This window comes from Oncorhynchus mykiss, chromosome 6 (genome assembly GCF_057628025.1).
Source record: "Oncorhynchus mykiss isolate SJ-2025 chromosome 6, ASM5762802v1, whole genome shotgun sequence".
Classification (NCBI taxonomy): Eukaryota; Metazoa; Chordata; class Actinopteri; order Salmoniformes; family Salmonidae; genus Oncorhynchus; species Oncorhynchus mykiss.
In genome coordinates this window covers 29,814,054-29,835,210 of record NC_143027.1, presented here as the reverse complement: position 1 = coordinate 29,835,210, position 21,157 = coordinate 29,814,054, and the positions used below count along the sequence as shown (strand labels likewise).

The window sequence follows — 21,157 nt, the reverse complement described above, 5'->3', positions numbered from 1 at the left end:
AGTTGCAGTTAATATAACAATCAGCATGTAGCTAGATCAAAATGATCATAATAAAAATGACCAGTAAATGATTAATAAAATAACTAATATGATGCCAGTTGATCAAGCATAACCACTGATTCTTCTCCGACTAATTCAGAGGTCATGTCTGACAGTTCAATAAAATATATTCTTTAGCTAAATGCATTCTTGTTCAGCAAAGCAATCTTAATTCCTGGTAATATAAAATAACTTGTCATATTTTTGCGCTAGCTTACTATACCTGCACCAAAACACTACTATTTTCCCTTCATACTTTGTTGTCAATCTTCTTTTTAATAGGGATCCAATTTTTTTTTCAGACCCTTTATTTCTATGACTGATCAAAACTCCTTCTCGTCCTTCTACATGTGGTGGGCAATATGTATGAAACACGAATCGCAATAAAATCACAGTATCGAATCACAATAGATATAGAATTTAGAGAATCGCAATGCATATCGTATTGGCACCTAGGTGATTGTCATGAAATCAGTTTTAACCATGGCAGTAGCAAGAAAACTAACAAACAGATAAAAAGCGAATAGTACCACAATAACATAACAATAACGAGGGTATATACAAGGAGAACCGATACCGAGTCACTGTATGGCAGTACGAGGAAGTTGGTGCTGATATGTACATGTAGGTTTGGTGAGGTGATTGATTGAAGTAGTATGTACATGTATTATTGCAGTAAAAAGTGTCTGACGTTTCTCATTACCATAACACTCCTTCAGATTTTTTTTTTTACATAGTATCTCATAAAATACTTTGATTATTCTTTGTATGATAACTAGTTTAAAATATATCGCTAATTCTGTACCTTTCCATAATTTTCACCCTAATTATTAATATACAGGACGTGACTCTTATTCTGAAGGATTCCAGAAATCCGTGACCCGGAAGTACTTGTTTCACAGAGGAGGTTTGATTTGCTTGGTCTTGGTGTTTTCAATCTATCCGGGAACTCGGGAAAAAAACGAGGTCAAGCCATGACGTCAGTGATCTGAAGGTTGGCAAGTTGGCGCTCTTGGAAGATTCGTTTCTGACTTGGAATTCCGAGTTGAATGAACAATGTTTCGCAGTCATAGCTCGTTTTTGTTGTTGTCTTGAACGCACTGAAGTCAGAGATTTCCGAGTTATTTTGAACGCGGCATTTTGGTTTCCACTAGTTACCACAGCCACAAAGTCAAAATTGGCAATATCGTAAACGATTTGTTAGATCAGTCACAATTTACCTATCATATATCACGGTTTTGGTGCTTAAGAAAAAGACCTCCGATAGAGCTATAAAGAACGGACGTGTTTTTACCATGGTATTTGTACCTTTATTTAACTAGGCAAGTCAGATAAGAACAAATCCTTATTTACAATGACGGCCTAGGAACAGTGCCCCTTGTTCAGGGGCAGAACGACCCTGTCAGCTTCGGGATTTCGGCTACTGGCCCAACGCTTTAAACACTAGGCTACCTGCCGTCCCTTATACAATGGTATAGTCTGAATCATGTAAATGTAACATGGTTTTAGCCTTGAAGTTTGTTGGTACTATGGTACTGCCATGCACCTAAATAATACCATGGTATAGATGTGGATCATGAAAATACAATGGTTTTAACCTGCATTATACATTCTACCAGGATAACGCACAAGTATGATAAATGGTACCCAAAATTATAATATGGTATCATCTTTATTACTTGTGCGTTAACATAGTACAATGGCAGTATAATATATTAAATTAACAAACCTCCAAAGGTCAAACGAGGTTGGATGGTATTATATTGATGGATTTATATACCAGTATGGGTAAGATTCTGATGAAGTCAGAGGCAGACTACTATTGTTGGTCCTAGTTTGTCTGTAACATCTAAGAAAAAGGGAACTAGTTGCTGTGAAAAATGGTAATACTTTCTGTGTTAATAGTACAGTTTTTTGCTCATGTTTGGGTTCCCTGTGTTTCCAAACTGAAATGTTGGACAATGTGAGATATATGGTCGCGTAATCTTTGGGATTTTGTGATCGATCATTTACAGTATTTAAAGTCATGGGGTGTTGTGCTTGTCCGCCCACAGAGGGAGCCGCTCGCTCTAGTGGTTGCTTCACGCACTCTCACTGAGTGGCTCTCGCGTTCAGTGTTGCCATGTTCGCAGTTTTATTGCAAAATTGGAAAACGATGTCGCCGGTTTAAATGTATTGGTTGCGGGTATTTGGGCTATTTCTAAGTTGCACCGCGGCCGCCATGGAATTTCTCTTAAAAAATATACACCGCTCAAAAAAATAAAGGGAACACTTAAACAACACAATGTAACTCCAAGTCAATCACACTTCTGTGAAATCAAACTGTCCACTTAGGAAGCAACACGGATTGACAATACATTTTTCATGCTGTTGTGAAAATGGAATAGACAACAGGTGGAAATTATAGGCAATTAGCAAGACACCCCCAATAAAGGAGTGGTTCTGCAGGTGGTAACCACAGACCACTTCTCAGTTCCTATGCTTCCTGGCTGATGTTTTGGTCACTTTTGAATGCTGGTGGTGCTTTCACTCTAGTGGTAGCATGAGACGGAGTCTACAACCCACACAAGTGGCTCAGGTAGTGCAGCTCATCCAGGATGGCACATCAATGCGAGTTGTGGCAAGAAGGTTTGCTGTGTCTGTCAGCGTAGTGTCCAGAGCATGGAGGCGCTACCAGGAGACATGCCAGTACATCAGGAGACGTGGAGGAGGCCGTAGGAGGGCAACAACCCAGCAGCAGGACCGCTACTTCCGCCTTTGTGCAAGGAGGAGCAGGAGGAGCACTGCCAGAACCCTGCAAAATGACCTCCAGCAGGCCACAAATGTGCATGTGTCTGTTCAAACGGTCAGAAACAGACTCCATGAGGGTGGTATGAGGGCCCGACGTCCACAGGTTGGGGTTGTGCTTACAGCCCAACACCGTGCAGGACGTTTGGCATTTGCCAGAGAACACCAAGATTGGCAAATTCGCCACTGGCTCCCTGTGCTCTTCACAGATGAAAGCAGGTTCACACTGAGCACGTGACAGAGTCTGGAGATGCTGTGGAGAACGTTCTGCTGCCTGCAGCATCCTCCAGCATGACCGGTTTGGCGGTGGGTCAGTCATGGTGTGGGGTGGCATTTCTTTGGGGGGCCGCACAGCCCTCCATGTGCTCGCCAGAGGTAGCCTGACTGCCATTAGGTACCGAGATGAGATCCTCAGACCCCTTGTGAGACCATATGCTGGTGCGGTTGGCCCTGGATTCCTCCTAATGCAAGACAATGCTAGACCTTGTATGGCTGGAGTGTGTCAGCAGTTCCTGCAAGAGGAAGGCATTGATGCTATAGACTGGCCCACCCGTTCCACAGACCGGAATCCAATTGAGCACATCTGGGACATCATGTCTCGCTCCATCCACCAACGCCACGTTGCACCACAGACTGTCCAGGAGTTGGCGGATGCTTTAGTCCAGGTCTGGGAGGAGATCCCTCAGGAGACCATCCGCCACCTCATCAGGAGCATGCCCAGGCGTTGTAGGGACGTCATACAGGCACGTGGAGGCCACACACACTACTGAGCCTAATTTTGACTTGTTTTAAAGACATTACGTCAAAGTTGAATCAGCCTGTAGTGTGGTTTTCCACTTTAATTTTGAGTGTCACTCCAAATCCAGACCTCCATGGGTTGATAAATTTGATTTCCATTGATCATTTTTGTGTGCTTTTGTTGTCAGCACATTCAACTATGTAAAGCAAAAAGTATTTAATAATAATATTTCATTCATTCAGATCTAGGATGTGTTATTTTTTTGAGCAGTGTATGTTTCACTGTGACCTGCTGCTGACTGTCAGGCAGTGAGGCAGGCAGTTGCTGAGTGGTGGGGAGAACTGGAGGAGTGTGTGTGTGTCGAGCAAGCGGTGTGAGAGCAGCACGTTCTTTTTCAAACAACTTTTTTTTACCAGTTGTAGGTAGGCTATTTAGAGTGTCATTATGATTTCGAGATCCTCTGTCCAATTTTCATAATTCTAACTCTCCTGTCTGATTTATCAATAGTTATGCACATGATTACAAATGGCTCATTCATCCCCCCCTCCACAGATCTATGCTGTAAATGAGAATGTGTTCTCAGTCAACGTACCTGGTAAAATAAGGGTAAATTACATTGGTAAACCAGTTTATAATAGCAATAAGGCACCCCAGGGGTTTATGGTATATGGCCACAATATAGCTGTATCCAGGCACTCCAGGTTGCGACGTGTTTAAGAACAGCCCGTGGTATATTGGCTATATACCCTACCCCCTTGTGCCTTATTGCTTAATCATAGCAGTCAAACGAGTTAAATCGACATCCATTGATGGAAAATGATCTGGTCAGTTTAATATGGATGAATTGTCTTTTCTCTTGCAACGTATTTAAATTGGTTAATTATGTCATAGCTTGCAATAATTATTATTTAGAGGAAACCCGAATGTTGCTTCTAACATCGTTACTATGATATTCATTGGCTCGATAATGGAAAAGGGTGTATTGTATAGTTCTGGCAACTCCTCTCTTGCTGTGAAAAAAAATGTATTGGACAGGGGGGAACTTTGTGGCAACAGTTTGGGGATTGCCCTTTCCTGTTTCAGCATAACAATGCCCCCCATTGTTATGCTGAAACAGGAAAGGGCAATCCCCAAACTGTTGCCACAAAGTTGGAAGCAAATAATCATCTAGAATATCATAGCTTTAAGATTTCCCTTCACTGGAACTAATGGGCCTAGCCCGAACCATGAAAAACAGCCCCAGACCATTATTCCTCCTCCACTAAACTTTACAGTTGGCCCTAAGCATCGGGGCAGGTAGGGTTCTCCTGGCATCCATTAAACCCAGATTTGTCCGTCGGACTGCCAGATGGTGAAGCGTGAATCATCACTCCAGATAACAAGTTTCCAGTGTCCAATGGCAGTGAGCTTTATACCACTCTAGCCAATGCTTTGAGCATGGTGATCTTAGGCTTATTTGAGGCTATTTGGCCATGGAAGCCCATTTCATGAAGCTCTGGACTAACAGTTCTTGTGCTGATGTTGCTTCCAGAGGCAGTTTGGAACTCAGTAGAACGTGTTGACAATTTTTACTCACTTCAGTACTTGGTGTTCCCGCTCTGTGAGCTTGTGTGGTCTACCACTTCATGGCTGAGCCGTTGCTGCCCCTGGATGTTTCCACAATAACATCATTTACAGTTGACTGGCTCAGCTCTAGCAGAGCAGAAATCTGACTTGTTTGAAAGGTGGCATCCTATAATGGTGCCACGTTTAAAGTCACTGAGGTCTTCAGTAAGGCCATTCTACTGCCAATGTTTGGCTTTGGAGATTGCATGGCTGTGTGTTCGATTTTATACACCTGTCATTTACAGGTGTGGCTGAAATAATTTGAAGCGTTGTCCACATACTTTTGTATATATACACACACCAAGGTACTGGTGCAAATACCATGATATTTTCCTGCCATGGCAGTACAATGGGGAAAAAATGACCATGTCAGGAAATACCATGGTATTTTCCTGCCAAGGATAGTGACCGAAAAACCATGATAGTACCATGGTATTAAGGGGTAATAATCAGCTGCCTGCCTGATGACCACCGTGGTAACTAGTGACGACCATTGACACTAGGAAAAACATTTTATTTAATCTTTATGGAATTAGTTTTCACTTTACAAATGGTAAGAGGGTATTGTAAAAAAAATAAACAATTCAGAATGTTGGTATGAGTGGATGCAAAAATGTATAGGAATTCATATTAAGGAATATTAGGCCAGATTTATTGATTAACAAATTCTGTATTTAAAAGTATCAAAAACATGCATGTAAAAAATGGTGAAATGTGACATAAAATAAAAAAAAATTGGAGCCATTATCTTTTTTGTGATCATAAACCGAGAGCCATATGGTGGATTCATGACGGAAACTCGGAACCTCAGAGTAAAAATGTACCTAGGTTATTTGTGTAGAGCTTCCCGTTGGTTTATTCTGATACTGTCTGAGTGGGAAACTCGGGTATCATTGTATCCAAATCAAACATGTCACGAATCAAGCATTAGCATTATGGTGGCCAACTCTGTTGTAGTGGTGTTGTGCAGGCTTTTGTTCCTTTGTTATTTTGATTAGTTCAATCAGGTGTGTTACTGCTTGCCTGAAACAAAAACCTGCACCCACACAAGCCCTCCTTGTATTAGTGGCCATCCCTGGCCTAAACCAATATTTCCTCTTGACATAACCTGCGGTTTACCAAGGAGGGTGATAATACAGTAATACCTTACCAAAAGAAAACCGTGGTAATCTTTTTAAAAAAACGTTCCAATAACAAAGGTCCATGTACAGTGTTCATTTGCATGTCACGTTGATGGCTTGAGTTTCTTCTTCTTTGACTTCACCACCTGGGGCAATGGAATTTTGAAGGCAGTCCTACAGGGAAAAGGCATTTGAAGATGACTAAACACATTTGCACAGAAACAAAAATAATTACCACCTGTTCCTACTTCCCCTAATGTCTATTACAACAAGAGTAAAGGTCTGTAATACTCACTCGCACGTTGTGCAGATGGGACTGAAGTTGCAGAATACTTAAAGAGAATAGGGTTTGTTCATTAGAAATTCAATCATTATACAACTTTTATACAATGAGAAAACAAAATATAACTCACTTGACAAACACACTGAGCAGACATAACCAATCTCAATGAGGTTTCTGTGGCAAAAGCATGCTGCTCTGTAATCCACATGTACAGGAGGTGGCAGCACCAGTTGGGAGCGTTGGTCAGAGTCTGGCAGGAATACCCACTACAGGTAAAAGAGAATGTAACCAATGTCACACAAAACATAAGACATAAAAGCTAATCAATCTTTATCTCTATAATTTTTATCCTCACCAGAAGATATTGTGCCAAGGCAATCTTCTGTGGTATCTTCAAGTACAATCCTCCAGTTATGTCACAGGCCTGTTAAGACAAATACAGTAAAAAATGGTGAACCTACTGAAAATGTTTGTGCACATCTATATGATAAAGCAATCAAAACTTGCCTGCTGGAGGAGACCTGAGTCCGAGTCCAACACACAGGCGTCTATTAGGATACTCTGTAACAAGACAAGACAAAATAGAGACACAGTTTCTTTATTAAACATATGCTAAAGAAAGCGAAAGCTGAGAAGAAAGTAATTTTACCTGCTTCTGGGCAGCGAAGATCACATTCATGAAGTTCATGTATTGCAAGGCACAGTCTTCTGCTGCTTTAACGACCTATTTCGCAAAAACGCAAAACAAATATTCAAACCACACTCACCAAAAGAGTAAGCTACCCTTGTGAAACTGACTCCAGTGAGGTCTTACCAATATCCTTGACTTCATTTCTTGTCCGGCTGAAAAAAAGCAGGGAAACATGACTGAAAACCATGACTGGTATAATGACCATTACAAAATTGTAAGATTGAATCTGATGGAATTTATTAACACTTTATTAACCTAGCAATTGAAATGCTCTGAATACCTTCCAGCTCCTTTGCGACTCTATGGATATCTGAATATTGAAAGTAAAAGAAACATACAAGCATCCAGCTCAAATGTGATGAGGGGAATTTTATTTATAATTTACAAATCGACAAAACACCAACAAAAACCAGCCATTTAAAAACAATTCAGTGGCTGCGCATCAAAGTTCTCTAGAACCCTCTTCCTGACAACTAAAGGTCTGAAGCTTCTGCGCATGTGCGTGATTCTCTACTTCACACAGTTTCTGCTCTACTCATTCGGCTTCCCAGAGAACAGGTGACTCTGGCAAATGGTGCTTATTTAATAAAGTTGGATTAAAGCTGAATCAATGTCTGCAAGATCACATAATGACAGTATTCTGCACAACAGAACTGAATATAATAGCATAACGTTACTGTAAGACAAAAACAAACATTTATTTATTATTATTATTTTTTGTTTGAATTTTACCCCTTTTTCTCCCCAATTTCATGGTATCCAATTGTTGTAGTAGCTACTATCTTGTCTCATCGCTACAACTACAGCTACAAGAGACGAAGGTTGAAAGTCATGCGTCCTCCGATACACAACCCAACCAAGCCGCACTGCTTCTTAACACAGCACGCATCCAACCCGGAAGCCAGCCGCACCAATGCGCCGGAGGAAACCCCGTGCACCTGGCCACCTTGGTTACCGCACACTGCGCCCAGCCCGCCACAGGCTGGTGCGTGATGAGACAAGGACACCCCTACCGACCAAGCCCTCCCTAACCCGGGCGACGCTAGGCCAATTGTGCGTCGCCCCACGGACCTCCCGGTCGCGGCCGGTTACGACAGAGCCCAGGGACTCTGATGGCACAGCTGGCGCTGCAGTACAGCGCCCTTAACCACTGCGCCACCCGGGAGGCACAAACAAACATTTATGATATTTTCCCCCTTATGAATGGTCGTATTAAATAAAAAATGTAAGTGTGAAACGTCAATCAGTTTCATGGGGATATATATTTAGATGTTCTTGAGTTATCAACAGTGTTGTTCCAAAGTAGCCTACAGGGTTGTTTTGAATTATGTACGGTGACTAAATTTAGAACAGATGGTGTTAAAGTAGCATACCTGTGTTTTGTTTCAATCAAAGCACATATTTTGCCTAGTAGCGCACGTTGTTGGGTTTTGACCGCACGAGAGAAAAATGGGACCAGCAGCACAATCATCCTAAAATCTCATAAATTATTTATTTTTATTTTCTTACAGTAACGTTAAACTATGCTATTATATTTGGTTCTGTTATTGACTACTGTCATTATGTGATCTTGCAGACATTGATTCAGCTATGACCTAACTTTATTAAATGAGCACCCTTCGCCAGAGCAGCCTATACTCTGGGCAGCTGAACGAGTAAAGCTGAGAATCCCGCATATGCGCAGAAACTGCTGACCTTAAGTTGTCAGGAAAGGGTTCCAGAGACTGATGTGCAGCCTTGCCCAAAATAATTTCAGGGAAATTGATTAATATCTGCTCTAAGATGGTGATTATGCTGCTGTTCTAATGTAAATGCATTGTAATGACTATGCATTTTAATGGAAAGGATACAGCAGAGAGCTTTAGCAAGTGATCCCGCCAATAGTGTGTCTGTCTGGTTTCCCTTCACTTCAGCTGAAACACATAACAAAAGTGAGGATTTTATAAGAGTACACAAAGGGAGTTGACAAACACTGCTAACTTTGTTATTTTTTTGGCAATGCACAAGGAAATTATTCTGCACTTACTTCTTGACATGAGATTCTTGATCTCTTCTGCAATGAAGTCATTGGCAATTGACAATAGCTCATACTTGCCATCCCCACTTGTTGATGCATTGTCATCCCCGTGACCATCTCCAGATTTCCAGAGCTTACAAGGATACAGAAAATGACTGCAGCATATGACAAGGAAGGAAGAGATTTGTAATTAGATTGGAACATAAAATCACCGGACAGAAACCAACATTTATAAGTATTCTGTGTATCTACTGACAAGTGACAAGTTTGAATACCTTTCCTGACAATGGCTGGCAATTATCGCCAGCTTGTTGGTCCTAGTCATGACCAGGTGGGAGTTTCCCATCACCATGACTGCATCCAGACACTTGGACAAGGTGAACTAAGAGAAGAGAAAGACAAATCATGCATATCTCAGTCTAATATATTCTTTGAAATAGAGGCTAACTCTGTAGACAATTGCACAATTAATAATAGTTAAATACCTGAGGTTCTCGATTAGCTTGCTGACCCCACCATATGGGATTGACATCCACAACAATGACCAGAAGACTGACTTCATCCTCTGCAGACAAACACAGAAGTTAGCTTGACCGGTGGCTATGGTTGTTATGACAATAACTACCTTATGCCTTTTCTCATGCATTCATTTTATATCAGTGATTAGTACTACGCCAACGTTACTAATTTCTAGTTAGCTAGTGATTAGCACAAACTAGCCAATGTTAGCTAGCTAGCCAGCTATTTCATTTCTTCATAAAACTCATTCAATGCCAACAAGCTTGTAAGCCAATGTTTTCACTATATATATATATGTTACACTTCCAATGTTTTAACATATTCATTATTGTTTGAGATTATGATTGATTATGGTTAAATCTCTATTATGGTGAATTCACTTACCCGACGCCATCACCATAAGTTAACATTGCTAACTCCTCCAGCGTGCCCAAACTAAAGACCCGCCCATTTCTCCCTAAAACAACCAATAAGAAATTAGTTGTACATCATCAAATTGCGACATCTGATATTTATGCCGCGTTTATAACACCTGGGAACTCGGAAATCTCTGACTTCCGAGCGTTCTCGAAAACTTGGAACTCGGGGAAAAATGAGCTCGGACTGAGAAAAAGGTCCGTGCTATTCGTGGTCCTTGGGACGTCTCTATCCCATTTAAGCTTACATTTAACATGGTTAGGGCAAGGTTTCTCAAACTCGGTCCTCGAGTGCCCGTTTTGGTCTTTGCCCTAGCACTATACAGCTGATTTAAATAATAAACTAATCATCAAGCTTTGATAATTTGAATCAGCTATGTAGTGTTTTTTTCCGGAATGCCCAGTTGCGTGAACGCACTGAAGTCAGAGACTTCAGAGTTCCCAGTTGATATGAACGCGGAATCCATCCAAAAAAACGAACAAACATTTACCTTAAACCCAGTATAACTGTGACAGAATTAGCTATTTAAACGTATTTTATTTGACGCAAATCAAGGATTGTCTTTTCTCAGTCCACAACGCAAGAAGGTACACTTGAATGAGCATAATTCGCGTCAGAGGAGGACAAACGTGGCTGTTTAATGAGCGCGAGCAAGTACATGACTAGTAGCTCGCTAACGTTAGATAGCTGGAGAACGAAGGACTATGTAGCGTAGTTGTCAGCAAAAATCCATCTGGCACATACTAGGTTAGCTGGCTAGAAAGTTTATTCTACAAATATTCAGGTATCATCTTGCCCGCTTTCTGCTTTTGTTGAGGTGTGGACTTGTTTGACAGAATGGACAAAGATGGTGAGTTTAGGTGTCATTGAAGAACTTGATGAGTAGACATGCTTCTCATATGGTCCCACATAGCAATATATACATGGTCTTGCCTGTAGTTGATTTCAGATGGGGGTTGTTTCCATGTATGCACAACACACTATTCACTTTTTAGTGAGAGTGTAATCAAGTAGATTTGCACTTCTATATGGTTCATATTTCCATATGACTGACCTACCCATGGCCATCTCCTATCAGAGCTGGTGGAGTACTTCAGGACACACGAGACAGGACCCTGAGGTACCCTCTGCTGGAATTCCTCAAAAGAGACCAAAGTCAGATTTACTTAAAGACAAGACATTACTTTTCTACCCTCCTTCACTTGTTATACTGATGTGTAGTGAATCAAGAGGCAAATCTTTTGTCTGATGGTTACTGAATTCAAGATATTTTCCTCATCACTGCTGAAGGGTTGGCACTCGATTTGTCAATTATTAGCAAATAGACAAGTTGTGGTATTGATTGGTTGGGTGCTTTATGTCCCTGAGTTGGTGAGACCATCCTGGGCCTGAGAGAGAATCTGACCCAGACCATTGGGTGTCTGGAGGAGGCGGACTCCTCTGTGGCTTTCTCGTCTGGTGGCAAACTGTTCCTCCGCTTCATCAGCCTCACATCACTGGAACACCCTGTGAGTAGAGGACTATCACCTATCCCTCTTGCTGCAACACCTAGGCTACTCTTATACACTCCGAGCTCACTTTACCGTGATTTGACATATATTCAATGGCGAGAGAACCTTGAGTTGTACAACGTACCATCATGATTTGAGATGTCATTCTCAGAAATGTTTTATTTGTCCCCCGAACAGGATCTCTCTCAATGCAAGAAAGCTATGGTAGAGAGAGGAGAGCTCTTTCTAAAGAAAATATCCCTTTCCAGGAGTAAAGTAGCAAAACTGTGCCATACCTTTATAAAGGATGGAGCTGTAAGTATTTCTATAGAATTTTGTTTTTCGAATGAAGTCTCAAACCCGCTCCCCTGGAACACATGGTGATTCTGCCTCTGACAAACACTGTTCTCTATTGCCATTCACAGAAAATACTGACACACTCCTCCTCTCGGGTGGTTCTTAGGGTACTGGCGAGTGCAGCAGCCGACAAGAAACGCTTCATTGTCTATGTCACTGAGTCACAACCAGACTGCAAGGTACTGTGTATATTCTGAATTGGATAACACACCAATTAGACAATCTTATGTTTGTCCTTGGATGATACCAGTTACAACACATCATGGGTTACCCTGTGTTCTGCAACCCACTTGACAGATTGGCACATATCAACTGACTGTGTGATCAAAGGCTCACAACAAGCCTTTCTACGTTGTGGCAGAAAGCTTCACATTTGTCAGACTCTTCCCTCTAAACCAGCAAGATGTCCCAGACCGATTTAAGGTAAATGCACTAAAATATGGTCATTAACATTCATCTTTAATTTACAATCTGTAGAAACGGAGAATAGAAAGGTTCAGAACTTTTGTCAAACATTCCAGCACAGTTAAAGTATATGGCAATTATAAAATCAAAACTGGATGGTTTTCTGAGATAGATGGGAGGAGTGAGGGTAGCTGAAGGGTGGGACTAAACAAATACAAATTAAAAAAGAGAACTAAATGTAAAATATAGTTTCCGTAAAGTGTAGTATGTAGACGGAACAAAAATATAAATGCCAACAATTCCAATGATTTTGAGTTAGAAGGAAATCAATCAATTGAAATAAATTAAGCCCTAATCTATGGATTTCACATGAATGGGCAAGGGTGCAGCCATTGGTGGGACTGGGGAGCCAGGCAGAATGAGTTTTTCTCCACAAAAGGGCTTTATTACAGAAAGAACTACTCCTCAGTTTCATTAGCTGTTCGTGTGGCTGGTCTCAGACCATCCAGCAGGTGAAGAAGCCAGATATGGAGGTCCTGGGCTGGCGTGGTTACGCATGGTCTGCGGGTTGTGAGGCTGGTTGGAAGTACTGAGAAATTCTGTAAAACGACAGAGGCGGCTTATAGTAGAGAAATTAACATTCAATTCTCTGTCATCCCCTCTGGTGGAAATTCCTGCAGGTCCGCATGACATTTTCAAGCTCCCTCAATTTGAGACTAGTGGCATTGTTGTGACAACTGCACATTTGTCCTTTTGTCCCTAGGACAAGTTGCACCTGTGTAATGATCATGCTGTTTTAATCAGCTTTTTGACATGCCACTGTCAGGTGGATGGATTTTCTTGCACAACATTTGAGAAATAAGCACTTTGTGCGTTTGGAAAATTTCTGGGATCTTTTATTTCAACTCATGAAACATGGGACCAACACTTTACATATTGCATTTATTTTTGTTCAGTGTAGAAGCTATGTATTGTTGTCCATTTTACTCTAATTAGGGGAGGTAGGATCAGAGTAAAATAAAACATTTCAAATCTATGGAGGATTGGAAATGATGCAGACAATTACATTGATAGAACCCACAACCTACAATATTAAAGCTGTTCCACCCCTAAAAACAATTCAAGGTCATTGGGCTGTAGTTATTTTATGTGATAACTTGTGGTCTCACTTTGCTCTCTCTCAGTATAAAGCAAATACTCTGAAGGCAGTGGAAGATCTAGCACAAGAACACCCCATGATTGACTACACACTGCCATTGCTGATTACACTTCTATTCACAGACCTGGGGGTTTACACTCGTTCTGCAGTCAGTGACAAACTTATTAAGCTGTACTTGTAAACCACCACTAGAATAGAATAAACACCCATCAAATGGATTCATTTAATTCAGATATTAACAAGTCACCTTTCAATATGCATATCACTAACAACATTAAACCCATAGTGAGTCAAGACATAATACAATGATTTTATTATTAGTCTTGGATTTAAGGAGAAACTCACAAAAAGCAGGTGTTTTACTTTGTATGAACATTTTCCCCCTACTTGCTTTACTGGAGTTTGAAAAGGTTCTGCTGACCCATGGGAGAGTATATAAAACTACTGTACTAGTTAATTACAAAATAATCAATCTCAAGAGGACAAGGAAAAACGTTATTATGAACTGGATTTGGGTCATAAATTCATCTACATTTTAATTTGACTCTGAAAGTCTGAGCTCTGTATCTGTTGTGACCAATGTCACCCTCTGCTAACCCAGCATAAACATTGAACATAACTACCAATACAAAGTAGAATAAAATCTGTACAAAATTGTCCTCATTTGATAAAGTACAATACTAGAACAATAAATGCTCAAGCAACTACTTCAAACTGGCAACAATAGCTCAGATCTCACACCAAGGCTTTTCTTATTCTGCCTCTTACCCCAAAATGTAACAGTCTTAAATACATACAGTACGATTATATGCCATTACTTTTTCCATTAAATATGCATTGTGCATACTGTGACTGATTGGCACGGTAGGTGTTAAAACAAAAGTTATTTGTACAACAAAATATACTCCCTAAAAAACATCTAGAGCAAGCTGAACAGTTGTCTAACAATTATCATTCCAAGCCCAGTGTTGTATTTAATGTGTGCACAACCTCCTCCTGGCATAGTTTTAGGGCAGTGGGTTTGAATGCATAAATACTCTTCTTGATCAAAAATGTATAATACCCTCTTCAGTGCTATTGATATCAAAGTCTGAGGAGTCAATGCAAAGACAGTTCTCCTCGATTGGAAAAACATACATTGTACCATGGCCTGAAGTGCGAGAAGAGGAAAACAGACATGAGATTGGATAAGGAAAAGGCTTTTCAGAGGTTGTTTGATTTCCAACTTTGTAGTATGGTGCGGCTAATGGTTCAAGTTATTGATGACTCACTTTGGAGTTGGAAAAAAAGCCATGTTTTACACAACTCTCCGCACCTCGAAAAATCTCTTCAGGTAGTAGATCTGTCCCAGGGTCATGGCTACCAACACAAGAGCTTCAAAGAAGGACCAAAGCACCACTCGGCTGTTTGTGTTGTCATTAACTAGAGGTGAGGGGGAGGGAGAGAAACAGGACAATCCTTCAAACAACTACTGCCACTGAACAATGCATTCACTAAGCTGTCAAAATTGGGTGTTCTTTACATAAATGCTGTTTGGTTTTGTTCATACGTTATTCATTTTCTATTGAAATAGCACATTGCTATGTTGTTGAAGAAAGAAGTAACACAGAAGTGGTCTTACTTGCTCTGTGTATTCTCTCTCGGACCTCCATGTATTCCTGTTCGTGTTTTACTGCCGTCATGGCAACTGCTAGCTCATTAATCATCTCCTCCAGCTTGTTCTGGTGGGCTGTGAACAATAACAGTACACCAAATATTACACCGTTAAAGAAACCAAGAAGCACATGCACAAGTAAATCAAGTAAAACTCAAATCCAAGGTTTATTGTAGATGCTGGTTAAAGGGATGTAAGGACTTTCAAGCAATAAACTTGTGCAGGAAATGTTTGTACATCACACAATAAACACCATCAGTAACTGTCAGTAAACTGTGACATCCATGTCTCTGCCAATATCTTGTGCATACCTATTGTGCAAAATTGTCCTTTTAACTAATCTTGACATTAACCTTATACTTTGTCAGGTACATTTCAAAAATGTAAGTGGGTTTTCTACATAAAATAACTGCAGTAGCAAAATACTTGGATAAAACTAAAGGCACAGTATGAGCTGGTAGTGCTGTACAAACTGCTGCATTGACTGGACACACGTGTACATGGATTGGATACCAGATTTCTTATTGAAACTGACCAACTAATCATTTTGAAAGACTGAGGGGGAAGAAGAAAGAAAAAAATGTTGACCCAATTTGTTCACTTACTGCCCATAAGGCAGAGGCAGGGGGGGGCATACATTTCCAAAATCCATTCACCAGTCTCAAGTCATTGCTAGGCAACAGGTGAGTGTCCATAAAGCAAAAGACAAAACAGCACAACCCAGGCAATTAATAAAACTGCACTATTTAAATTCCCTGTGTTTATTAAGTAATTAAGTATCTGGGATAAGCAACACTACAGAGAATGAGGTCATTATCTCCAAGAGCATTGAAGAATGACCATCTCTGACCTCATGCAATAGTGTTAACCTACCGTCCCAGGTGTCTCCACCACCTGGAGGGAAGGGGCAGGCAGAATGAGAAAAGGAGGAATATGATAGAACAGAAGGAATATAAAGGAAAACAGGAGAAAATGAAAGTAGCACAGTGTTCCCCAGAACGTAAAAACATTGACGGTGAGATGATATTCCTAACATCAGTCAGTGTAGCCATTGCTGCCTCGTCAACCTTAACCTCAGCCTACCTTCCGTCTCCATGCCGTCTCCCTTGGGGGCCTCTCCGATGTCAATGGTAAACATGACAATCTTGGGCGTCATGGTGGACATCTTATTGCTAAAGCAGAACTTGTATGTGCCATCCATATGGGCAGCCACAGAGTACTTTCCACTGGATTCTCTGTCTCCTTTATAAATCTGCTTCCCATCTGGACCCGTGATCTGCAAATGAAAAGCAACTTTTTATTTTTTCATTTTACCTTTATTTAACTAGGCAAGTCAGTTAAGAACAAATTCTTATTTTCAATGACGGCCTAGGAACTGCCTGTTCAGGGGCAGAACGACAGCTCGGGTGTTTGAACTTGCAACCTTCCGGTTACTAGTCCAACCCTACCCTGCCTGGGGTAGCCAGGGTGGCAGTTACTTAGTAGTTGATAATCTCCTGTTAAAGGGATAGTACAGCCGAATTACAAGATGACCAATTGGTTTCCTTACCTTGTAAGCAGTCTATGGCCAATCAATCCATGCTTTGGTTTTATTTCCCTTGCGCTGTTTCCAAATGCTAAAATTTTTGCATTTGTGGCACAAATCCCATTTAAGTCATGGTACCGATATTAGCATTTTTCGTGCATCATGTTTTTCGTGCATCATGTCCAAACAAGTATCTAAAATTGATTCTGAAGCTCAACAAAGTCACTTATAGATAATTTGAACATGAACATTGTGCCGGTATTAGCATTTTGGGTGCACAATATACTTGAATGGGGCTTCCGAGTGGCGCGGAGGTCTAGGACACTGCAGTACCAGGTTCTAATCCAGGCTGCATCACATCCGGCCGTGATTGGGAGACCCATAGGGTGGCGCACAATTGGCCCCGCATAGTCCGGGTTTAGCCGGGTTAGACCTTCATTGTAAATAAAAATTTGTTCTTAACCGACTTGCCTAGTTCAATAAATGTTACATTAAAAATGTATAAGTGGGATGATAGTAGGGCAAGGAAAACAATATATAATTTGGGTGAACTATCTCATTACTGTTAGGAATACAGGTAATTTAGTTATGTTTTGACTGGACACCAGAATTAAAGGCACTACATGGTCAATCCAACATCTGCATTGGCCATGCAGCATTTATGGCGATATGGCCTCTGGAGAGGTCAGGGCATTCATGCTTCGTGGAGCAGGGCAGAACTGTTGTGAAGGAAGTTGTCGAAGTGAGTTTGTGTTTAAACAGGACCTCCAGCACCCCCATCAACCAATCATGTCAATGCGGAGCTGGGATATGGAGCCCTCCGCATCGTTACAAAATTTGGGAGGCGCATGCCATGCACATGGCTCAAATTGGGCCTCTGCATGCCGCTGGAGGCTTCGCAATTACGTCACACCCTCCACACTTGGAGCCCTCGACCACATTTTCGGATCAAGCACAAATGGGCTCTTAGACAGAATGCTGCCCAAATCCACCAACACAAATATATGAATTATAAATAGCCATAACATGAAATCATGCCTTGGCTCATGTTATTCAAATTATAAGAACTATGTAAAACAGGATAGTAACTACTTAGAAAGCTACTAACTATTATTATATGGCACAACTTCAGTGACGTTTGCAAGGTGATGCTGCTACCTAGGCAGGTTAACGTTAGTTGGCCAGCTCGCAAAAAAAGTTAGCGATCTAAGATACTTAGCCACTAACATCCAGAGTGTTTTCTAATATCTCCGACATAGCTTGGAAATGTAGCTAGCTATCTATTTACCCACCCAACTTAGCTAACAATACAATTGTCAGTATTCTGTACCGCAAGGTGTAGACTTCGCTACAAGTACATTATATGCCAAGACAAGACCAACTGTTAGCATTATTTTTAGCCACACGTACTAACTCATATTGCTAGCTAGTAAACTAGTAGGACGAGTTTAATGGCTTGCTAGCTAGCTAGGCTAACGTTAGCTAACTCAATTGCTCATATTTAGCAAGGCCCACATATTCCAAACCTAGCTAATTGAGCTGCTGCAGGGACCGATTTCGCGCAAACAGATTTAGAAATATGTGGGGCACCTTCCACAATTTAATGGGCTTACCTCCACATCGATGTCAAGGAAACCGCCTTCGGCCACCTCAAACATAAGGCCCATCTTGGTACCAGAGTTGACTCGTTCAAATAAACATTCTTCTGCATGAGCGTCTATGCTTACAAAATAACCTGACGCTGTTGCGGACAACATAGCTGCAATTACCATAAACTCGGAGAGGGTAAACATAACTGCTGTTGTTTTTCGCAACTATCTATGTGGAAAAAGACGCTAAAGCGTACTAGTAGAGCTAGCCCTCGCAAGCCACTGATTTGTGGAGGAGGAGTTAACACTACTGGTGACTAGTGGAACGCGGACCCGTTCTTCACACCTCAGTGAACGCGTTTTACTTGAAGATGGTGCCACATAAAGACGGGAAAACGGGCCGCGTCGACGTTTAAAAAGCTATTGGATTTCCACTCCGTACTAATACACTACACCCTCAATTTGACCGGGGCCCTGGTGCAAGACCTGTTGTAGGCCTACGTATCATAATCTAGTACACCGGCGGATTGTAATTTAGCTGCAGATGAAGATTTCGCCTGCTGTAATTCCTTGTTCTGCGTTTGCGGCACACTAAACTTTCAGCACCATGGACAGCGCCACGATCAGCGCAAACTTTGAGTTAGCTACGCTGTGCATTTTATTTGAAATGTTTAATGAGTACATAATAATTAGAGTTTGCACATAGGGAAATCCATCTTCTTAGAAACATGGCTAAGAAACAAGTTTACACCATGAACACATGACCAAAGCATTTCTTTGAACTTTCTTCCCTTTGCGAACCAGCCCCCCCCCCGCACCATAATAACAGATAAACAAATGTTCTATACAATATCATACAACATAGCCTGCTTCTGCTATTATCTGGAAACCTGCTTAAGCCGGTTATATCCGTAATTATTATTATTAGGCTGTAGACCTACAGTCTGGCTATTTTGAACAACAATAGGCCTACACAAGTGCTTTTATAACAGTCATACTATAATAGAGAAACTCATCAAGTCCCCCTTTTTATTTTGCAACCATGAAGTATGTTGTCCAGCCTGCTAAGAGCAAAGCGCCTAACAACACTGTGTAACTGAAGAGAACAACTTTCAGAAGTTCTTTAAAGGTCCGAAGGAAGCAGACAAACATTGGCTCCATCTCGTACAGGTATTCAATCACCCAATGAGTGATGTAGTTTGTAGGATCTGTCTGCTCTGCAATCCCAGGCCCTGAAAAGATTTAAAGGATTTTAATTTGGTCCCCCATTGGGTATACAGTAGAACCTATATCAGCAACTCATATGCATGGCTAAAAACTGCAATAGTCAAACCATTATCTTATACATAATATATTTGCAAATTGCTCCAAATGCTTTTGGTCTCACTCATAGCAAATGATCATACATTTACTTCAGACACATACAAGCTATAAGAAGTAGTCTGTATATCTAAATTGGTAATTTCAACTACTGAAATATACCCCTTGATATTTGAAGAATACAGTAATGGCTTATAGCGTGTCAAAAAAAACAATAATTATTTGTAACGATACAAAATATTTTAGAGAACCAATAAGGAGAAGAGCTGCTGTTTGTAAACACTGGAGTGGATGGTTCCCCCACTCAGAAAGTAATTAAGCAACTTTATCGATTGAAATGATCTTCAAATGTATTTATTTTAAAGTTTTCTCTCAAGGAATGTAATTCCACATGCACATTTTACAGTGCACAAATAGCACAAATTCCCTGCACTTGTAGACGATACAACTTCGATTAAATAGGCCTATGAAAGGTTGTAGGCCTACAAAAGTCAAAATAATGTACGTCTAAGGGCTCTCTCTATTCAATCTGTATCACTGAAGCGTTACATTGCGCAATATACAATTTAAGGTAATTTCCGACAGATGCAGCGTTTACCTTGAATGCAGCCTCCGCTGACGCTCGAACATTAACAAAATTTCAATCACGCTGTAACGCTGAACTTCCGCAATATGGATCGAATAGAGCTCTAAAACAAAATATAGCAATAGCCTAAACACATTTATTCAGAAGGAACTATTTAACGGATGGTGCACCAAAAACAGCAAAGCCCCACTTCTTTCTCAGCTAAAGTAATTTTTGTTGCTTTGATAACCTATATCATCTGTATTATTATCAAATTGTTTACTAAACTATACAGTTTATACTTTTTTCAAGTATCTGAAAGTTTATAACTGGACATGGATACAACTAATGAACTCATTCAACATATCGTTACAACGTTGTCAGTATTTATAAACGGCCTAAAAATGGTTAGGCTACTTACCCAATCGGAAGCCTATTGGTAGCCTATTTTTAACTTCTTGGAAATCGCATCTGTTGCAGATGCTCCCAGTGCACGGGTTTCGATGTGTTCAATTGTGTGTTATCATGCATTTGACAAACCGAAAAGAAAATGCCATACCACATATATCTTCATATGATATTTCACACTCAGTTCCTGACTCTTCGCTATAGGTTGAAGATAATATATATTATTTTCGATCTGGACTGTGAGTTCACAAAAATCTCAGACAGCTGTCAGCCTGTCAATACCCGTCCCCCACCGACTACAACACCCCGCTGAGCATAGCGCAGTGCACGGACAAACCATCGATCTAGCTAAGAGATCAAACCCAACTCCCCCGCACTTATCCTCTACCCGGAACACGGAGCAAATGGCCTCCAAATTCAATCAGCGTCCTGCGCTGTCAAATCATGGACCTTTATTGGGTAAGATA

General features: G+C 40.9%; 2 protein-coding genes and 1 long non-coding RNA gene across 4 annotated transcripts; 1 reads left to right on the top strand and 2 right to left on the bottom strand.

The window, feature by feature from the left end:
• Positions 1–5,663: 5,663 nt before the first annotated feature.
• On the bottom strand, positions 5,664–10,275 carry gtf2h3 (general transcription factor IIH subunit 3). Its single transcript, XM_021606037.3, has 13 exons — positions 10,186–10,275; positions 9,768–9,847; positions 9,558–9,664; positions 9,292–9,437; positions 9,116–9,178; positions 7,546–7,575; positions 7,389–7,417; positions 7,224–7,298; positions 7,082–7,135; positions 6,930–6,998; positions 6,705–6,840; positions 6,587–6,623; positions 5,664–6,465 (listed from the first exon to the last, which is right to left on the bottom strand). The coding sequence occupies exons 1-13, from the start codon at positions 10,199–10,201 to the stop codon at positions 6,396–6,398; spliced, it is 912 nt and encodes a 303-aa protein (XP_021461712.2). The 5' UTR covers positions 10,202–10,275; the 3' UTR covers positions 5,664–6,395.
• Positions 10,276–10,642: 367 nt separating this feature from the next.
• LOC110526522 (uncharacterized) lies at positions 10,643–15,551 on the top strand. Its single transcript, XR_016496609.1, has 4 exons — positions 10,643–11,726; positions 11,907–12,023; positions 12,134–12,244; positions 12,363–15,551. It is a non-coding gene; the product is annotated as an uncharacterized LOC110526522 (long non-coding RNA).
• On the bottom strand, positions 13,337–21,041 carry LOC110525687 (transmembrane emp24 domain-containing protein 2). 2 transcript variants are annotated; one of them, XM_021606033.3, is made up of 6 exons: positions 20,704–21,041; positions 18,422–19,629; positions 16,367–16,559; positions 16,157–16,177; positions 15,251–15,358; positions 13,337–15,051 (listed from the first exon to the last, which is right to left on the bottom strand). In XM_021606033.3, exons 2-6 carry the CDS (start codon positions 18,599–18,601, stop codon positions 14,927–14,929), a joined length of 627 nt encoding a protein of 208 aa, XP_021461708.1. In that variant the 5' UTR covers positions 18,602–19,629; positions 20,704–21,041; the 3' UTR covers positions 13,337–14,926. The 2 variants fall into 2 exon arrangements, with proteins under 2 accessions (XP_021461708.1, XP_021461710.1); XM_021606035.3 differs by lacking the exon at positions 16,157–16,177.
• Positions 21,042–21,157: the final 116 nt, after the last annotated feature.